Source organism: Desmodus rotundus, chromosome 1 (genome assembly GCF_022682495.2).
Source record: "Desmodus rotundus isolate HL8 chromosome 1, HLdesRot8A.1, whole genome shotgun sequence".
NCBI classification, from domain to species: domain Eukaryota; kingdom Metazoa; phylum Chordata; class Mammalia; order Chiroptera; family Phyllostomidae; genus Desmodus; species Desmodus rotundus.
The window spans coordinates 64,097,499-64,118,629 of record NC_071387.1 but is presented as its reverse complement, the minus strand read 5'-3'; the positions used below and the strand labels follow the sequence as shown (position 1 = coordinate 64,118,629).

Here is a 21,131-nt window from a genome sequence, read left to right as displayed (position 1 = left end):
TGGTCGAATAATTACCACCTTCCAAAATGTTTGGTTCATAGTCTTTGGGCCATTAATTGATATTTACTCAAAATTAAATGTTTACTCTAAGAAAGATAATCTAACTTTACATATTCTTATTCTAATTAAAAAACAGTAACCATATTGACATCAGCCACACTATATATAATATTCCTTAAATTTTCATTTTATGTAGGCTTAAACGTGAAGAAAGGAAAACAATTTTTGACATGTCGGTATTGTTTCTTGGGGTGCGTTTAATAGAACAACTGCCACTAGGTGGCACCAAATACAATGGATAAAAATATGAAAAACCTACTTGTCATGCATTTCCTTTATATGTTCTTCTTTTGCTAGGAGTTCAAATTTCAGAGACTTCAGGCTTGATGACTGCTTAGTGAGTTCATTAGTTGCATTCTAGATTAAAAATACATATAAATACACTTTTCAACCTTGTTCAAAAGAAGCATAAAAACTAAATGCCATTCTCGTGAAGAGTAATAAATTTTCAATTACAAATAAAAACATTTAAGTATTTTAAATGCTTTATTTTATATGTCATAATTGAAATGCTATAGTATACTAGAGTTTGTATATTACATGCCCAAGCCATCGAGGTACACAATCATAAAACAACTGCAGAGTACACACCCGAAGTACATTTATGGGAGATATGGATTATCTTTGTAAAATGTAAATGTACATGTGATTGAGAACTTTAATGGTTTAATAAGCTAACTTAAAACTAACACTGGCTTTTACTAGTGCCCTGTAACAGACTCAGTATGACCACGGCCACAAATGCTTTGCTGCTCTTCCCATCAAGACGTGGAACCCATTGCCCAACCCTTGGAACCTGGACTGGCCTGTTATTTGTTTTGAACAAAAGAATGTGGCAGAAATAAAACAGTGCAAATATCAGATCCTGGGCCTAAACCCTTGCAGCATGCACCTGTGCCCTCTTGGAATGCTACCCTGGGATCATCTTCCAAAGAATACAGAAGAAAGGCCATTTGGAGGAGTACTGAGTTATCCCAGCTTACAACCAGCCGACCAATTGCCAGGTCCATGAGTGAGGTTATCTTGAAACTTCCAGGCCAGGTAAATTCTTGGTTTCAAAGAATGCAGGCATATTAGAGAACCCAGAAGACTATAAGAAGTAATAAACTACTATTGTTCTAAGCCAGGACATGTTAGGATAATTTACCAGACAGTTATTGATTAACTGATAGAGAATCTTACGAATACTAAATACTTCCTTGCTTGATCTTATTAATAAAACTACTTATTATTAATGTATTTATACATAATTATTAGTTTTTCAAAGTAGAACACCTTTGTAGTATTTATTGTCTGCACGGCCTAGATGTAGCCAGATGTAGCAACTAGAGGGTTAAGACTGTCTTTCTTCTTACTTATTTATTTATTTATTTATTGGGGTGACACTGTTTAATAAAATGATATAGGTTTCAGGTGTACAATTCTATAATACATCATATGTATATTGTATCATATGTTAATCACCCCAAGTCAAGCCTCCTTCCATCACCATTTACCCCCCTTTTATCCACTCTTATCTCTCCCCACCCCCCATCCCCTCCTGGTAATCACCATACTAGACCCCTAACTTTCAATTTTGACACAAGTTCCAAGTAAACATGTAGTCTGAGACCTCACTTGGTATTTTGGTTTTCCACTTAACAAGACACTGTTGACATAGATTAATTCATTTCCTAAATTTTTTAAGTATTACATTAATGTGTTATAAAATATGATGGCCTTAGAAATATTTGAAACAGTTATTTCATTAATCTTTCTAGTAACTACAATCAATTTTTTCTATTAGAACTATTACCAGGTTTTACTGACTCATGCTAAAAAATGTAAAGCTGACAAGACGAAACCATTAATTACATAATGTAAATATGAGTCAAATTCATTAGACCTTAACTATCTCATTGGTATAGCATGTGTCAATTAAAAAACTGAAATAACTTTATAGTCAACCTCCTGGATCATAACAAATAATAAACTGCTGTTGTTTTAATTTTTATATTAAATATGATATTAATTTTCTTAAAAAACCAAGGCTACCTCAACATGGCAACTGTACTGAGTATTAAAAGTTTTGACTAAATATGCCCTGGCTGGTGTGGCTCAGCGGATTGAGTGGCAGCCTGTGAACCAAACAGTCACTGGTTCTATTCCCAGTCAGGGCACATGCCTGGGTTGCGGGCCAGGTGCCCAGTAGGGGGTGTGCAAGAGGCAACCACATATTGATGTTTCTCTCCCTCTCTTTCTCTCTCTCTTTCCCTCTCTAAAAATAAATAAAATCTTTAAAGAAAAAGTTTTAACAAAATATTTGTGTAATGCAAGCTAAATGTCCACCATATTTTACATGTTTACAGTGATGAATAGTGTCCTATTTCTAGCATTGCAAAATAAGATGTTCCACACTAGCAAATTTACCAGATAATTGAAGCTTTTGCTTTAATCATTAATCTTACATTCTTTCTGGATTGAATGTACATTCTTTATTACTTGAACATAGTGATAGTACATTATAAATTTCACTATATTAATTATGTGTCATATTACTGTATCTACTATAGTATCAGTAAGTCATCATATAGTGATGCCTTTAACAACTATCAAGATATAAATGGCTACTCACCCCTACTCTAAATGGTCCCAGACTCCTGCTTTGCTGATTTTGTATTTTTATCTTAATATTTTTGTATTTCCTTTTTCTCTGTCATAATTTCTTGCTTTTGTCAATATTCCTGCCCCCAAACAATCATCCTGCCCTTTAATATGCGCACCTCTAATTTGCTGCTTTTGAGCTGTTTTTTGCTGAGAAGCTGAACAATTAAACTTATAAAAGACAATAGGCAATAAATGCAGCCTGACAGTGGAATAAATTAAGTGGATTTTAAGATAGCTGTTTGATTCTTTTCCATTTAGACTGAAAGGCTGTTATTTTAGGTGGCTCAAATGCTGTAACATTGATTTCTGAGTAATTGAGGGGTTACTGAATTATAATAAATGAAACAATGCCAGCTTGGTATATATACTTTTGCGTGGATCTCTAAACCTTACAGCTACTTCATTTGATCCTAAAAGTCCTTATTAAGTGCCCAGAAAGGGATCCCTGCTTTAAACCTCTGGAGAAGTTAAGTAATTTCCTCCATTGGATCCTACCTGAAGTTAATGGATAAAGAGCGATCAAAACCCAGGTCCTCTGACCCTCTTTCCACTTTCTACTTCAAAATACTTATCTGAAGCATGACTTAAAATGTGGAGTAGAATACATATTTCAAAAATGTCACAATGGGGAGACTCCATCCTGGTGAAAGCTTCCCTATCTAAGTTTATTAAATATATATTTTTACATTTTCATCGTGTAACGAGTAAGAGCATAGACTCTGGAGACAGATGCTTGAGTTCTAACCTCAGCTCTGCCACTTAGGAGCTATGTTGCCTTGGACAAGTAACTCATTCTCTATGTGTGTCAGGTTCTTTCAACTATATAATAAAGGGAGTAACAAGACTTATCTCATAGGGTTGAAATGAGTATTAAATGAATTAATACTTTTAGAAGGCTTAGAACTGCTTGGGAATAGATTATACATAAAGGAACAGTAGTTGAAAAACTACTATTCTTCATTACTAACTTACAGGGAAACTGGAAGAGAACATGGTATGACCAAAGGGAACGCTTTCAACGATTAGGAAGGCAAAACCCCACAAATATAAATTGGAGCACTATCCAATTCAGATAGCATAAAAAGTACAAATTAAACTAAATATAAATTACTAGAAAGAATTTATAGGTCTCTAAATACTTTATTATCTATCTGTACGAAGCTGGGTACCTTGAAGGAACATGTCTAATGTGGGTAAACCAAAACGCACATGAACACTCTCATTACTGAGTGAACCACGTACATCTGAGAAGCACACCTAAGAATTTACATAGAGAAGTCTAAAATCAATTGGATAAAATTAAAAAAGAGGTATGTAGACATTTAATAGTTCAAATCTAACCAGTTTTTCTTAAGCATAAAAACATCAGCTGGAAATTAAGTAATTTTTTTGGAAAATTTTGTTAGCAATTTGATACCTGGTGTGGGCTGAATTGCGTCCCTTCAAAATTGGTATGTTGAAACCCTAACCCCCAGGACCTCAAACTGTGACTGTATTTGGATGGGGTCCTTAAAGAGGTAATTAAGGTAAAATGAGGTCCTATGGTGGGCCTTAATCCAATATGACAGGTGTCTTTATAGGAAGAGATTAGGACACAGACCACACAGACTAACATCTCACCACGTGAGGACACAGCAAGAAAGTGGCCATCCACACGCCGAGGAGAAAGGCCTCAGTAGAAGCCAAGCCTGTTTACACCTTGATCTTGAACTTCTAAACTCCAAGATTACAAGAAAATAAAATTCTATTATTTAAGCCACCCGTGGTATTTTGTTATGGCACCCCTAGCAAACTAATACAATATGGACAGAGCAATTTGTAGTAGCAGAGAGTATTATATACTTAGAGGAGACTGCTCTCGTAGAATATTTCCATATTGAAACATGAAACAAAACAAAGGTAAAGATTTACCCTCTTTTGTCCCTGTGCAGCCTGTTCAGAGTTCTGGCACTCCAGGCTAGATATGGACAGTGTCACTTCAAACTTACGTCAAGCACGGTCTACTGCTTTAGGCATTCTCATTAGTCTCACCCTTGTGACTCACAGAGTCCTCCCTCCAAATGACAGGGAGATTCACAGGTGAATGAAAACGTACACCAAGGGAAATCCTAACGCCAGTAATACAGATATTCATATGAGCCTATTATTACCAAAGTAGGTTAGACCATTAGTAGGACATAAATTAAATAAGTAATACATAAATCAACTGAAAACTTAACAATTTAAAAACTTTAGATGTTGGATTAGACATGACTGGATCTAACATTCTATTTTTGGCAAAAACTACAGTTATGTTAGGGTCATGAGGACCTAAACATGAGAAGAATTCACAGAACTATGAATTAAAGATCTGTAATAGATAAAAGAATATCTCAATGATTTTACCCTCTATATAGAAACGTTCTACTCGAAAGTATAAATATGAAATGTTCTATTTATACATTTTATTCTAATTTTTCAGACACAGAAACACATTTTAAGAGAAGATACATGAACCAAAGCCTAAAAGTATTTTTCTCACATTTCTATTATGTAAGGTATTAAACTTATAAAATGTAGTGGTTGAGGCAAGTTCTGTACATAAACACTGTCTGAAGAAGAGAATATTCAACAAGCATCTAAATTAATATCAGCATGTAAATCTGATTATTATTAATAAAGAAAATATTTTTAAGCAATGATATGTTCATTTACTTTAACCTTAATCCTACTTTATTAGTAATTGTTCATTTAAAGATATTATTGGAGAGTGCACATATCACATTTTGAATTGAAAACAATTGAGCTACTTGACAATTCAATATTCTAACACCCCCTTAGCAGTCATGGTTATTCCATTCCTGACGCACTCTAGGCATTTCCGACCACAGTTTTCTTTCTGGTGCTTCTCGTTATAGTGATAGTCCCATATACACTGTCCCTTTAGCTTCCAGTTAGCAATCCCCACTGAAGAAAATCATTAAATATGTGAGGAATAAATGAGTTTTTTAAAGCAGCATGAAAAGGAACTTTCCAATTAAAACTTAGAAATGCTGTTTCATACAAGTTAATTCTATTTAAACCAAGGTCAGCCTTACTTTTAAATTGTTGACAATTTCTCCTAGACTTAGATACAATTATTTATAAACAAAGGGAACACTGCTTTTCATTCTTACTCTCAGGTTTAACTTACTGAAATCTATTAAAGCAACCCACCTTTGCTCTGTACTTCTCTCTCTTCCCTCACTTCCCTTTACCTCCCCCATCTGCAACCAACAACAATCAAATTAAAATAGTAGCAAGTAGGTGAAGGGAAGCATTCTACTTAACTTGATACATTACATATTTGAAAGGAATTCTGTTGGGTGGAGGGAGGAGTGGGGGACAGAGAGGAGTTGAGTAATGGAATACAATGACAATGTCCAGTTTCCATCATCCCCTAAATTAGGATATCATGGTCTGTTGTCAATTTTTTCAGGAAGTAGTATTGTGAGTTACTAGATAGAAGACTCATGGGCATGAACAATGGGGGGGACTGACTGTGGGAGTGGGGGGATGGGGCAGGGGAGAGCTATGGGAAAAAGACAGGGTACCTGTAACTAAACAAGAATTTTAAAGAACGTGGAAGGATTAAGAAAAAAACTCACAGACAAACAAATTTACAGTCATTACCAGGTGGGGGAGGCAGGGAGAGGAAAAGGGATAAATGGTGATGGAAAGAGACATGACTTGGGTAGTGAACATGACTAAGGTGATATATTATAGATTGTTCACCTTGAACATATATAATTTTATTAAGCAATGTAACCTCAATAATTTAAGAGTAAAATGAAATTTAAAAAAAGAATCTACCATGCTACAATAGGAACATGAGGTTGAATATAGTTTTAATAATTTTTGGATAATTTATACCATAATTTACCTTTATTATTAAAATTAAATTAGAATAAACGTGTCTTTAAGGATTCAGCAACTTAATATATGTTTTCACCATTAATAAAAATTATATTCACCTTTAGTTTACACTGTAATTGCTTCATTTCCAAATCCATGCTCCTTGAAGGACCAAGTGATGTAACTTGTATCCGTGGAACTGTTACCTGGGAAACTTCTTCTGCCAAACTTGTGATTTCAGATGAGGACTCCAATTTCTTTAATAAGCCTTCTTTTTCTTTTTGAAGTTCCGCCAAATCCAAACTTAGCTTCTTTTTAAAAAAAAAAATAAATAAATGTAAATGTATTTTAATAGTAATTATATTCGATTTAACAATTATCAGCCTATCGCAGAAAATGCTAAGGAAGAGAAATAAATTATAAAAAGTTATTACAAAAATTACAAGCTCTATGAGTTTTTTATTAAGGTCATAGGACTAGCAAAGGTTAAAGGACCAGCTGTATCTATAGCTCTTGGTTGGCTGGTCTTTATTCACGATGCGCTGTGTCTTTGCCTTCACATATACATGGGTGAGCCAGAGATGCACATATTCAATAACCTTGACTTCGGGGCTGATGTACTTAACTAGTGAAAGCCAAGCTGGAGCAGGATGAGATAACAGATGTTAGTTGTTTATTCCACTGGGTAGGTCTTACCATTCTACATAGCAGCCAAAATGCTTCTCATTTAGCAACATAAATGTTAAGTCCAATTAGAAAAAGAGGCTTATTAGAGATTTAGTTCAAATAAATAGCATATAAACAAAGTCACTCACTCTTATGAACTTGACTGATAGTTGACAAGTCCAATTTGTAATGCTGAGGTGGACTGCACTAAACTCCTTACATTTGAATTTTTAATAACATATACATTTTACTAAATGACATAGTGGTAATGTTTTTATGAAACAGTGTAGAAGAAACTGTCTTCACATTAGCCCTTTTCACAGCAATCTGTAGTCAGCAGAATGCCACCAAGCTGTAATGGCGAACAGCTCTGTGCTCCTGTAGAAGGTAACTGCACTGCTATTTTATTATTCCAAAGAAGCTTATAATATGGTGGTTTAACATAAGGAACAATTAGACAAAATGGTACTAAAATCTCTCAGAGGGGGGAAAGTCTGTCTTTGTTAAGAATCCTAATTAGAAAGAGCAAAAGATACAGCTAACATGTATAGTAATACAAGTATGGGACATAATAACTTAGGTATTAACACTATACTTCAACACCACTTCTAGAAACTACACAAATAAATCTAGAATTGCATATGTATTTGTGTATGCACGCGTATACTGTTAAATATGAATATTTCAGATCATGGATTCAAAACTAGGGCTTGACATATTTGATATTACACTATGTTTTGATGAAATAAAAATGTTTAATAAAAAACTATTTCTTTGGCTATATTTTAACTTATAAAGTGTGATTCTATAGAATCTCAGGAAATAACCATTCATAAATTTTCCCAATGGTACCTATTAATTAACATCTAAAAGCAAACTTATAATTGCCATAAAGCTGAAAATCTTCCTGGTTACCATCAGGGCTTGAATTCATCTCCCTCCCTGTTTATTGATTTTCTACGACCAATCAATTATCAGCTTCTACAAATTATGTAATCTTTCTCATATTCATTCCCTTCTGCCACTCTCTATTTTTTAAATTGAACTTATTGAACTCATACAGGTTTCAAATGTACAATTCTACCTTGTCTGCATATTGTATTGTGTGTTTACCACCCCAAGTCTCCTTCCATCACCATTTATCCCTCCGGGATCCCTGTGGCTGCAATGGACAAATTCACATGGACTACCGAGTCCTGAGGAGGCAAAGGGGTGGCCCAGCCACTCTCTCAAGCGCCTTGGAATACCTCGGCCACTCTCTCAAGAGGAGAGCTCCTCAGGCTTTTATTGCTTTTCTGGGCACATTACATTGAGGATGGTCCTCATTTACTATGCACAGGTTCACTTTAGGTGGTTACAGGAAACAAAGGAGAGGATGTTGCTAATTACATCAAAAAGGAAGGATATTTGCAAATGTAAAGAGAAAAGTGGTTGAACCGGTTACACTGGTCCTTGGAATGTTTAGCACAGATTTTAGGAAGTTACTTCAAAGATATGCAGTAAACGTTTGCTGCCTCAATTCAGGGTGGGGGAGTTTTAGCAAAAGCAAGCCTCATAGCAGCCTAGGTACAATGCAGGCCTGATTCCCGATGGGGAACCCATCTGTGGGCATGGGTCCTATGTGCTGACTCACTCCCCACTGGCCTTTCTGAGTGGGAGCTAGGCCCATGCCACGCAGAACGGTCTCCTATACTTCTACCTCTTCCCTCTGGTAATCACCACACTATTGTTTGTGCCCATGAGTCTTTTTTTTTTTTTTTTACTTTGTTCAATCCCTTTAACCTTCTCTGCCAACCCTCAACCCCACCCCCCACCTCCGACAGCTGTGTGTTCTCTGTATCCATGAGTCTGTCTCTACTTTGCTGGCTTATTTTGTTCATTACATTCCACAAGTAAGTGAAATCATATGGTACTTGTCTTTCTCTGACAGGCTTCTTTCTCTTAGCGTAATACTCTCCAGATCCACCCATGCTGTTGCAGAAGGTAAAATTTCCTTCTTTTTTTTTTTTTTTTTACGACCAAGTAGTATTCCATTGTGTAAATGTACCACAGCATTTTTTATCCACTCATTTACTGATGGACCCTTGGGCTGCTTCGAAATCTTGGCTATGGTAAGTAACGCTGCAATGAACATAGGGATGCATATATTCTTTTGAATTAGTATTTTGGGCTACTGAGAACGATAATTAAAACCCTCCCTGCCGCTTTCCCTAATTCAAACCACCTTTTATACAATTTCCTAAAACAACACTGACCCGTTATTCCCTTATTCAAAACCCCTCCAAGCTTCCTCACCCATGTAGCATAAAGCTAGGATGTTTGTGGTCATGCCAGGGCTCTCTAAGATTTACCTTCCAGCTGTGTTTCAGTCACACATCATCGGAAGTCAAACTTGCCTGTCATTCCCCAAACTGGCCTGCCATTTCTCCAGCAAGGACTCTACACGTGGTGTTACCTTCTGCTGAATTCCCTCTCCTGTTTAATGAGCAGGTTGTTATTTTCTCCTTTATGAAAAATCCTCTATTTTTACTCTTTTTCTTCAACAAAGTATTAGTAGCTTCCCCATTTTCTTAGCTCCCATAGCACTGTACCTGTCCTCAACCTTGAACCCTAGAAAGTCCTTGCGAGAGGGCTGTGCCTTTGTTCACCTATGTAAGCCCTATAGTATCTACAAACAACGCCTTCTATATAGTAAGAACCAAAAGAAAGGTTTCAAAAATTCAGGTCTTCCTATTTGCAGTACAGATGGTGCTAAGAAGACATAATAATTTCAGCTGATATTTATAATTTATTAGTTTATCACTACCTAAATTAAAATACACTTTTATTAGCAATGTAATATTATTAGCTTTTACTTAAGAAGTATGCACTGGAGCATTTACCAGTCCTGCATCTAACTTAAGCTTTTGAGATTTTCATTTGGTAAGACATAACTCATGACTATAATTTGAGCTCAGTCTCAGGCAACTCAGAAAACTAAACATTGATGAGGCTCTTGTCTTCCTATGAACAGCCCTTGGTGGCTTCTCTCATTTGTTAAATTTGCATACCATTAGATTTCTGTCTATTCCTCCCACAGTGGCAGATCCAGACTTTATAAATATACCCTTCATGGAGGAAAGACCAAGCCAATAAACATATATCTCTAAAAGACATGTCTATGTAGATTTTTAACTTCATTTAACAATATAAAAATTTATTGAATTAAATACTGATTTTATGGAGACAATAAACCAAATGACTTGTAATATATTAAAATATAAATCATGTTTAGGTTAAATGATATTTAAAATATACAATATTTAAAATATATTTCTAATACTAGTTATTTATGCCTCAGAATGCTATAAGAGCACTTGTTGCAACAGAGGAAATAGGCCATCAATTTGGAATCCTTTGGAATTTTGGACAAATAATTATGGCTCTATTAATGACCTCTCTCAGTTTAAGCATTCTATTTCTTATTTGAGAAATGCCATGGATGAGACAGGGAGCATAAACAGCTTTCTTTGTCTGCATTTGGTTTGGCATGTGAGACTACCACTACGGTGATCTTAGAAAGAGATCTGCTGTAAAATCTACCAATAAATTGAGATTACATATAAAATTGTCATTTTTTAATAAGAAGCATGATTCCCATTTCTATATTACATTTCCATCTACAATCAAGGATTTAAGAAGTCATATTATACCGAAACCGTAAATGATAAGAAAACATATGAAAGAGTCATCATTTCTGGATTCTAGTTTTGGGTCTACTGCTTACCAGCTGCGTGAGCATTTCACTTTCCTCATTTAAAAAAGGGATGATGCTGCTTACCTAGCAAAGGTAATTGTGAGTGCAGAATTTTCTAAAAAATCTATGCTAGAACTTGGTAAATTTTAAATGTACAGCATTATTGTTAGCATTATTATCTTGTGGTAGATGCAACCATGTAATCTGAGAAGTGTCTTACAGGCTGAAGACCTGGATGAATAAAAACCTTGGTTATGCCTTGGCCAGGTGGCTCAGCTGGTTGGAGCATCATCCATACACCAAAAAGCTGCAGGTTGAATCCATGGTCGGGGTGCATATGGGAGGCAATGTTTCTCTCCCCCATCAGTGTTTCTCTCCCCACCCCCACTCTCCCTCAAATCAATTTTTAAAATACTCAGGTGAGGATTTTTTAAAAAGCTTAGTTATGTATGTATGATAACCTATAATTTCTCCCATGACAGAAATCTTATTTTTGTTGTAAGAATGATGTATTTGATCTTTATATTTAGGGTCCCTACTAGGCTGCAAGCATGTTGAAGGCAGGTGCTTTACTCTGACTCTATATCCCAGCAGTGCAATGGCTCCACAGCCTTTTAAAAGTCTATTTCAATTTAAAAGTTGACTTTAATGAGAATAAGCAGTGAAATTTGTGTTGAGTTATGTGTAGTCAAGTATTCTAGCCAAAGGTTGTAAAATAGAACTTGACACTATAAAAGTTTAAAACTAGACTACAGTAACCAGAGGGGAGGGGGGAGAGAGATAACGGGGGAAAGAAGGGGAAGGGCCATCAAGGAACATGAATAAAGGACACATGGACAAAGCCAAAGGGGGTAGGTTCTAGGGTGGGAGGTGGGAGGTGGGGGTTGGGGGGTGGGGGGCCCTGGTGGGGTGAAAATGGAGATAACTGTACTTGAACAACAATAAAAAATAAAAATATAAAAATAAAACTAGATACTAGTTTTTATTATTTATTTAAATACAACATTGGAGAAGCATACGTCTCCAAAAAGGAAAGACCCCTCTAAGCAACTATAAGAATATATTGGAGAATCCATTCTTCAAAAATGGGCACAGTGACAGGCAGAATCCCCAGGCGATCCCCAGTGACCTATGTCCTTGTACAATACCCTACCCTTGTACATGAGTGGGACCCATGACTATGATAGGCTATCACTCCAATGACTGCATTATTTGAATTGTTATATGCTAAAAGGATTCTGTAGATGTAAATTATGGCCCCTAATCTCATAACTTTGAGTTAATCAAAAGCAAGATTATCCTGGCTGATCCTGACCTAATCAGGTGAACCCTGTAAAGGAAGGCCAGGCAACCTTCCTGAGGTCGGATTCCCCTGTTGGTCTTGAAGAAGGCACCTGCCACGTTTTGAAAGGAGTGTGTAAGGGGCTGTAAGTCAAGGACCTAAGGAAGGCCTTAGGAGTTAAGACCGGTTCTTACCCAGCAGCAATCAAGAAAACAGGTACCTCAGTCCTATGACTACAGGACCTGAATTTTCCCAACAGACAAAAGAGCTTGGGAGAAAAGCCTGAGCTCCAGAAAGGAAGGCAGCCCCGCTGACACACTGATTGTGTCCTTGTGATACTCGAGCAGGGGATCCCACTAAGGTGTGCCAGGCACCTGGCCCCCAGAAGCGTGAGGTGATTAGTGTGTTTGTTGTTTCTAAGTTGATAAATGTGTGGTAATTTGTATGTAGCATGGAACACTAATGAATTCTAATTTTTTAAAAAATCAACCCCTTTATTGAACCTATTCCCTGTTCCTGTTTTTTATCCTGCTCTACGTTTAGCAAGTATCCTGAACCTCATAGTGTATAGCTTATATAATGCCCTCACCCTGGTTTAATTTTCTTTCCTCACCCATAATTTTATGTTAATTTTTTCAATTGCTTTTTAAAAAAATTTATTGTATTTTTTCCATTACCATTTAATCCCCTGATAGCCCCCTCCCCACCTGCAATCACCACACTGTTATCTGTGGCCAGGAGTCCTTCTTCCTCTTTGCTCAGTCCCTCCACCCCCTACCCTCTCCCCACCTCAGCTGCCATCCTGCTCTCCATCCATGAGTCTGTCTCTATTTTGCTTCTCAGTTTATTTTGTTCATTAGATTCCACATGTGAGTGAAATCATAGGGTGTTTGTCTTTCTCTGACTGGCTTATTTCACTTAGCACAATGTTCTTCAGGTCCATCCATGCTGTTGTAAAGAGTAAGATTTCCTTCTTTTTTTATAGCTGAGTAGTATTCCATGTGTAAATATCCCATAGTTGTTTTATCAACTCATCTACTGATGGCCACTTAGGATTTTTAAAAATTGTTCCATGTTCTATGCTAGAAATATAAATTGCCTCTAACCAGATCTACACTTTGTAGTTTATTTGATGAGAGAGAGAGAGAGAGATTAACCTGCTAGTCCACTTATTTATGCATTCATTGATTGATTCTTGTATGTGCCCTGACCGGGGATTGAATCTGGAACCTTGGTGTATCACGACAATGCTCCAACCAACTGAGCTGCCCAGCAAGGGCCAGCACTTTGTAGTTCAATTGCCAAGCAAAAATCCTCTAGCCAGAAGCTTGCTTCCTTTTGCTGCTTTCAACAGCAACTGTGGAATCCCGTGAACAGAGTAAATAAGCCTCCCATGACATCTCTCCCTTGTTCTCTTACGTGGGAATTCATTCACAATTTTTTTATCTGAGCCACAACTTAACATTTTCTGGAAGATTTTGATACAGAATATCTAGATTCAGAAACTAACTCAATATCTGTCATTCGTCCTTTTTATAGATACTATGTAGTAGGAACTGTACTCTTATGTTTTCAATAATAAACAAAAAAGTTATAATTCTTGCCTTTAGGTAGCTACCAGTCTATGACCTAGAAATACATAACAATAAAACACATTAAATGCTCTGAAGAAACAAAACAGGAGGCTAAAGGAGCTGCTGTGCCTTAAACCCTGTCTGGTAAATGCTGGGTATAGCCAGTCTCCTTTCAAGTAACCCTCCTGATTTCTGATGTCCAGTGTTTCCTGCATGCTAGGAAGAACATTAAAGGCCATGGCTACCCCAACCACCACCCTGGTTTCCACTTTTTACTCTAGAGAAAGTATCACCAGGGAGCTGAGGGAAGTCCTGAGGAGATCAAGGATCTCGTCTACAGCAGGGAGCCTCAGTTAATATTTTTTCTGTTCAAGAATGAGTTATCAGAAAAAAATCAGAGGCCTATGGAAAATATTCTATTCTACGGTCCAAGTAAAAAGAAGTAACAGAAAAGGCTTTTGTGAAAAGAAGAACTTAGAAAAAAATCTAAAGAATAATTTCCCTAATCACCTCACACATATTTTTAGATACTCTCAGATCTTGATTATCTCCAAAGAAGAAAATACTCAGCACCTGCCTGTTCAACAGACAGGCTTGCTAACTGAGGCAGATGCAATGGAAATGCTTTTGAGTACTCCACTGGTTCGGGGCAGTGCTCAAGGGAAAGGCATGGCTGTCCTAGAGCTCTCGCTACCCATAAGTAGGAGGCAGATTCTGGCCTGAGATATTTTCTGAACAGTAACCACACTGTAACATTGGAAGACACTGTTCAGTTCTCCCCATAAGTTTTCCACCACTGGATTAGAAACTTAAAGTAATGAACCATTTAAAAATTTTGGAAAACATTTTTAGTTGGGATAGTGGAATGTGAAAAGTAGATACATAGAAATTCTAAAAAATCCACCTAAATGTGAGGGTGAATGTCAGGGTCACAGGAGCAGGGCTTCTGGAAAGTCAATGGAGGAAATAGTTGGTGGCAGAAGGATTCTTTGCAGTCCAAGATGGGGCAAAGGTTGGATGTCAAATGTTGGAAAAGGTCAATCAGTAACCAGAGTAAAAAGTGAGGGTCTGTTCCCATCTATAAGAATGGGGGAATCTGTTGTTTTTCTTTCTTCTTTTGAAACAAACCCAAAGGCCTTGAGAGTCAAAGCAGGGAAAAGCAATCATTAAGCAGGAATATAGTCTGTTTCCAATTACCTCACCAAAATCTTTAATCTTGAATTCTGCATAGAACTGAGTGAATACATAAATAAATTCATTTATATCTCACAATCAGATTATTCTGGTTCATACTTGAGTACAGGCAATGATTTTGAAAATCTTATTATTGTGATTTTTAAAACTTATAACATCATAATTTTGTTACCAGAATTAAAGCAGAAGAGACTGAAGAAAAAATTCCAGTTGAAAAATATCTATATAAATCCTACGGGCAAGAACCTCCTAGAAAGTCACCATAATCTTACTGATCTTTTTCCCTCTGTGAATATAATCAACATTCTTTCACTGGGAATGTTATTCTCTTACAAGGAATAAAACTAAAAGAAATAAAATTCTGTATGTTGTACATGTATAAGACTAAAAGCATAGTCGCTTAATTAAAACATTATATGAGTTACAAAGAAAATTACATGGGTTTCGAGGTCACCAGGAGAATATTTTCCATACAAGTACTTATCTACAAAATAAATGGTTTATATTAATAACTCTTTCAAATTAGTAACAAGTGTTTTAAATTTAAAACACGAGTTTTCCTTTGTTATGATACTTGATATCTTTAAGAAAAAGAATTAAAAATTTAAAACTGCCAACCAAAAAAGAAAAAGAACAAAGATCTTAGGCGGGGATGAAATTATTAATGTAACAAAATTTCTTATAAAAAATACACTGAGTTACTACATCACTCATTTATAAACCATTTTCTGACAGATGCAGTTATTAAAAGCCTACGGTATGTTTCACAAAATGTCAAGCAAATGAAGGTAATATAGAGGACTTTTTACCAATGCTTTTGCTAGTAGTTAGACTTCAGTAGCCTTTGGAGACCATTAAGTACCCTTTGGCTAATTGGCCAATGGTAGATTAATCCTCTTTTCATTCTAGCAGCACTATTTTAACACCCTTTATACTCTGTCAGTGTAGTGTCTGAATGACAAAATAATATTGTACGTGAATAATGAGCAGAAAAGTTAAATTAACATTTCATGTTTCACATGCCATACCCATGCGTCAGAAGAACTTTCTTTTTAAGTCACTGACATTCAACTTTTTAAAATAATCTCATGTTGACATCTTATTGAGGTGAATCTTCCTAATTACTGCTAATTGCTTATCAGGAAAAAACTCTATTCATGAAGTGTAGTTGTCTGGTACAGATGAAGCCAGCTCCAGTGTGCACATTAAAGACAAAGCATGACACTTAAGGTGCTACTTGTTATAAGGTCATACTAAATATGGTTTGCAATTAACAAAGCAGTTTTTTATGATACCGAAAATGCCAATCTGTCCTGATGCGTTCAAATTATATTCTATTAGAGAAACATGGATATATGCATATGGATAAGAGATGCTACCTTCAGTAACATTCACAAGAAGCAAAATTAATTCAGTGCCCTTACACTTCGTAATATAAGTTCTAGGTAATGCCCAATCAAATGATTATTTTGTAATACATTTGAATATGATTTCTCAAAATGAAAATCACTATTTTTTCAAGTGTCAAATTGTTTTCAAAAGTTTACTAATACTTTAAGTTCTCAAAATATCCCCAGATACTGGGAACATTTAACATGCATCTTTTAATTTAATAGTGTTGACACTACACACATTTGTAATAAATATTAATCTGTGATACTAGCAGTATAGTGTGTTTCAAAATAATCTGAATAACTAAACTAATGAATATTAACTGAGCTGAAATTAAACTGTATCACTTAAACTTCTATCCCCACAACTATTGAAAATGAATCAGTAAAAATATATGTGAATGGATTTTCAAGTATTTGTGGAAAAACATTTGATGTATTCATAGCAAGAAGAGCTCAATAGTAGGTTTGTTGTTATTTCAAATCCTCTATTCTAGTTATGAAAATAAAACCCCCCTTGAAAATGACATACCAAATACTAAATATGAAACAGACATTCGAAAATGAAAGTATTCCCAGAATAATTCATCATCATTCTCACTACCATGAGAATTTCTCAGTGTTCACACAGTAATAGCATCAGTTCAGTTTCCGCCCCCTTAGACATGTCATCTACACACGGCGTTCCTACTAAAGACCATCAAGTTGCAATGCATTCCCAACTCTGAGTCCCTTCCTCAACAGGAATGAGAGAGGATGGTAGTCCCATGTGATGTCCCAAAGGATAAACTGAGCAATGTCTCTCTAAGGCTCTCTTTTTCACTCTCCTTCCCCTGCTTTATATACACTCAGCTAATCAAATAGAAATATCTATTCCTCATATGTACTGTCTACCATGTCCTCTTTAACTATATTCTCCCTAACCCCCTTGTCAATATTGTTTTTGGTAACTTAAGTTTCATGGAAACAGATTCCACCCCAATTAAACTACTTGAATAATGAAGAAGAAAAAATAAACATGCCAAATCATCAAAAATATAAGTTGGTGTCTGAAACAACAATTCAAAAGAACCTGTGCACCCCAATGTTCACAGCAGCACAATTTACAATAGCCAAGTGCTGGAAGTAACTTAAGTGCCCATCAGTAAGTGAGTGGATCAAAAAACTATGGTACATTTACATAATGGAATACTATGCAGCAGAAAGAAAGGAGCTCCTACCCTTCGCAATAGCATGGATGGATCTGGAGAGTATTATGCTAAGTGAAATAAGCCAGGAGGCAAAAGACAAATACCCTATGATCTCACCTATAAATGGAACCTAATCAACCAAACAAACAAGCAAGCAAAATACAACCAGAGACATTGAAATAAAGAACAAACTGACAGTAACCAGAGGGGAGAAGAGAGAGGGATAATCGGGGAAAAAAGGGGAAGGTCCATCAAGGAACATTTATAAAGGACACATGGACAAAGCCAAAAGGGGTAGGTTCAAGGGTGGGAGGTGGGGATAGGTGGGGCAGGGGGCTGTGGTGGGGTGAAAATGGAGACAACTGTACTTGAACAACAATAAAAAATGCAATTTTATATGCAAAAAAACAAGTTATAAATGTTTGTCATTTTGAAAATTGTGATTGGTTAAATACAACATTTACTTTGGAAAAATATATAAGTTGTTGTTTCAGGATGATATTAATACTCTATCAGTACTGTATTTAAGTGAAAAACAGCCATAAAATTTCAAGTGAAGTTACAGTGACTGAGTTATCAGGAACTATAGAATATCTGCAGAAGCTTTGAGAAGACTGTCTCATCCTCCTCCAATTAAACTTGGTTTTCCTAGGCAACAGATTATTTGATTGTTTTTCCATCCTACTGAGGTGATATCACTTCCTGTACTGTATTTTATTACACGAAAAGGTCTTTGCTGACTGGCCTGATGATACTAATGCTCATATAAAGTATTGTTGCCAAATGGAAGTGAAACTCTAGACAATTAAAAATTGCTCATAATACTTAATTCTTACATAGGCTTCAAAAGAAAGACATTAATATTCTTTAGAATAACTTTTGACTTCTAAAAATTTATGTTAGACCATGATACACTCCTGTAATTCATATTTTTATAAGATAAAGCATTTTCAACTAATCAGCCTCTAAAAAGCACGTGTATGAATATTAAATTTTTTAACTTATACTGGACTCAATTCATAAGAATAATGCATTACCATGCTAATATAAAATATTACCAACCTTTGGGTAATAAACCCAAAGGCCAAAAATTGTCATTTCTAGCTCCAACTTTGTATATTCAAACTAGTAAAATGATATACTTTATAAGTAGGTACTAAATATAAATAGCATGTTAATATTTAGAAATTGAAATATTTTACTGATAGGGTCAGTAGTTAACTGTATGTCTTTCTTCAGATGTAATACATCTAAGCTCTGAAAAAAAATTACTTGGATGAAAGCCAGCTGGTAAATGAAAAAAGAAATCCTACAACTCATTACAAATTTAACAGCAGCATTACTAAGTCTTCGTATGATTTTGATTAATTTTATAAATATCCCCTACTAAAACTCTCAAGGGAAACAGTAATGTTTGTCTCTATTCCCTGTGTAAGTTTCAGAGAGTAAAAAAAATTAACATTTCTTTAAAGGAGTAGTTTTTGCAGTGTTTGAATCTGATAAAAAGTTACTGATATCACTTAAAATGGAATTCTTGTCATTCAAAACTATTACATACGAAAATTACTTAAAAAAATTACCTTTCATGGCATAGAGCAGAAATTTCCTTTAAAGAAATGAGATCCACAAAGCCTGGACTTAGAGTATATTATTCAAGATATTTCTCATATTGTTTTAAAAAGTCCCCTTTGTATTGAATTTATTGGGGTGACACTGGTTAACAAAATTATACAGGTTTCAGATGCACAGTTCTACAACACATCGGCTGTACACTGTATTGTGTGTTCACCACCTGAAGTCATGTCTTTGTCCATCACCACTGATCCCCCTATACCCTCCTCTGCCTACCCTCACCCCCACCCTGGCTATTACTATTATCACACTATGGTCCATGTCCCTGAGTTCTCTTTTTCCTTTTTGCTCAATTCCCTCAGCCTCCCATCCTGCCTGACCACCACTGCTGTCAGCCTGCTCTCTATGAGTCTGTCTCTGTTTTCCTTATTAGTTTATTTTGTTCATTAAATTCCACATATGAGTGAATCATATGGTATTTATCTTTCTCTGACTGGCTGATTTCACTTAGCACAACGTTCTCCAGGCCCATCCAGGCTGTTGCAAAGGATAAGATTTCCTTCTTTTTTATAGCTGAGTAGTGTTCCATTGTATAAATGCACCACACACAGCCTTTTTATCAACTAATCTACTGAGGGGCCCCTGGGCTGGTTTCAAATCTTGGCTGTTGTAAATAATGCTGCAGTGAACATAGGGATGCATATGTGCTTTTAAATTAGTGTTTTGGGTTTCTTTGGATAAATTCCCAGAAGTGGAATCAAATCCCCCTCTTTTTTTTTAACACAAAATTCTTACAGAGAAACTTCTTCCATTATCCTTCATTTCATTTTCAATTTAGAATTATCTTTGGTTTACCATTTTTCAAGTAGTAACGCATGACTTAATGGAGTGGTCACCCAGTAAATTATCTGAATCTCATTCAGCTGTGCTATATGATTCATATCGATCTTTAGGAAGAAAGTAGTCTGGAGTTCTTTTTATTTTTATTAGTGCAGTTGGGTTCTCTGCTTTTCTCCTGTATCAGTGATTCTCAGAGAGTACATACCGCCTACGCATGTATTTTGGAAATTAGTGGGGGCACTTTTGAGTACCGTAATGATTGACCCTGATGCGAGGGGCAGCCAGGAACACTAGACATGCTGCAATGTTTAGTTCAGCTCCACCCAACAGGAACTGCCTGTATCCTGCATGACTTTTAAATTTCCTGTCAGTTATTCATTCATGAAAAATATGCATATAATGAACCTAACTAAAAATTACGTATAAACAAAGTATTTTTTCCTGTGGCCCCAGGAATTTATAAATCATGTAAATTAAGGGGTCTAGTATACGGAAAGGATGTTACCACATAGCTAGTATCTATAACCATGGATAAAGCTAGTCTGAGCAGGAGACGTGAGATAAAAATATTAAAGATACTAGAACATCTGGTTCCAGTTATCACTATGCTTCCCAAGTCTATTCTCTTTAGTTCATCTTTTGATTTTGTGAGCTTTTAAAAATATATTGGTTTGAGTTCAGTTTCTATTACTTGCTATCTGGGTTCTGCTAAAAAAGCAATTTAAGAAACGTTGTACCATCTCTTCTCAGTCGTCCCATTTTCAGTTCCCCTGTGGCATTTGACACTGTTGACCAGCCATCCTTTCTCTTGTCAGAAACCGTCTCCTCTCCGTTCTTGTATCACAGCACTCTCCTACCTCGTCCTTCGCTGACTCCCCTTCTGTTCCTACACCGGATACTCCCCACCAAATGTATGACTTGCCCCACCTCTAGCATTTTTTCTCTAGAATAATAGCATCAATAGGTTTCTTCCTTCATTTTTATGAAATATTTTAAATATGCAAAAGATATATAAAGGAAAATATAACAAAAGCCCAGATATCAACCATTCAGCAAAGACAATGGATCACCAATACACTTGAAGGCCACAAATCCCTCATCTGACTC

At 35.9% G+C, this 21,131-nt stretch overlaps 1 protein-coding gene across 2 annotated transcripts in view; it reads right to left on the bottom strand.

The window, feature by feature from the left end:
- The window catches only part of CNTLN (centlein), a 268,014-nt gene that overhangs the window by 36,337 nt on the left and 210,546 nt on the right, over positions 1-21,131 (bottom strand). For both annotated transcript variants that reach the window (XM_053924685.1, XM_053924690.1), the window contains exons 19-20: positions 6,699-6,890; positions 320-417 (exon numbers count right to left, since the gene is read on the bottom strand). In XM_053924685.1, the coding sequence (XP_053780660.1) occupies positions 320-417; positions 6,699-6,890 (290 nt within the window). The remainder of the gene's footprint in view (positions 1-319; positions 418-6,698; positions 6,891-21,131) is intronic.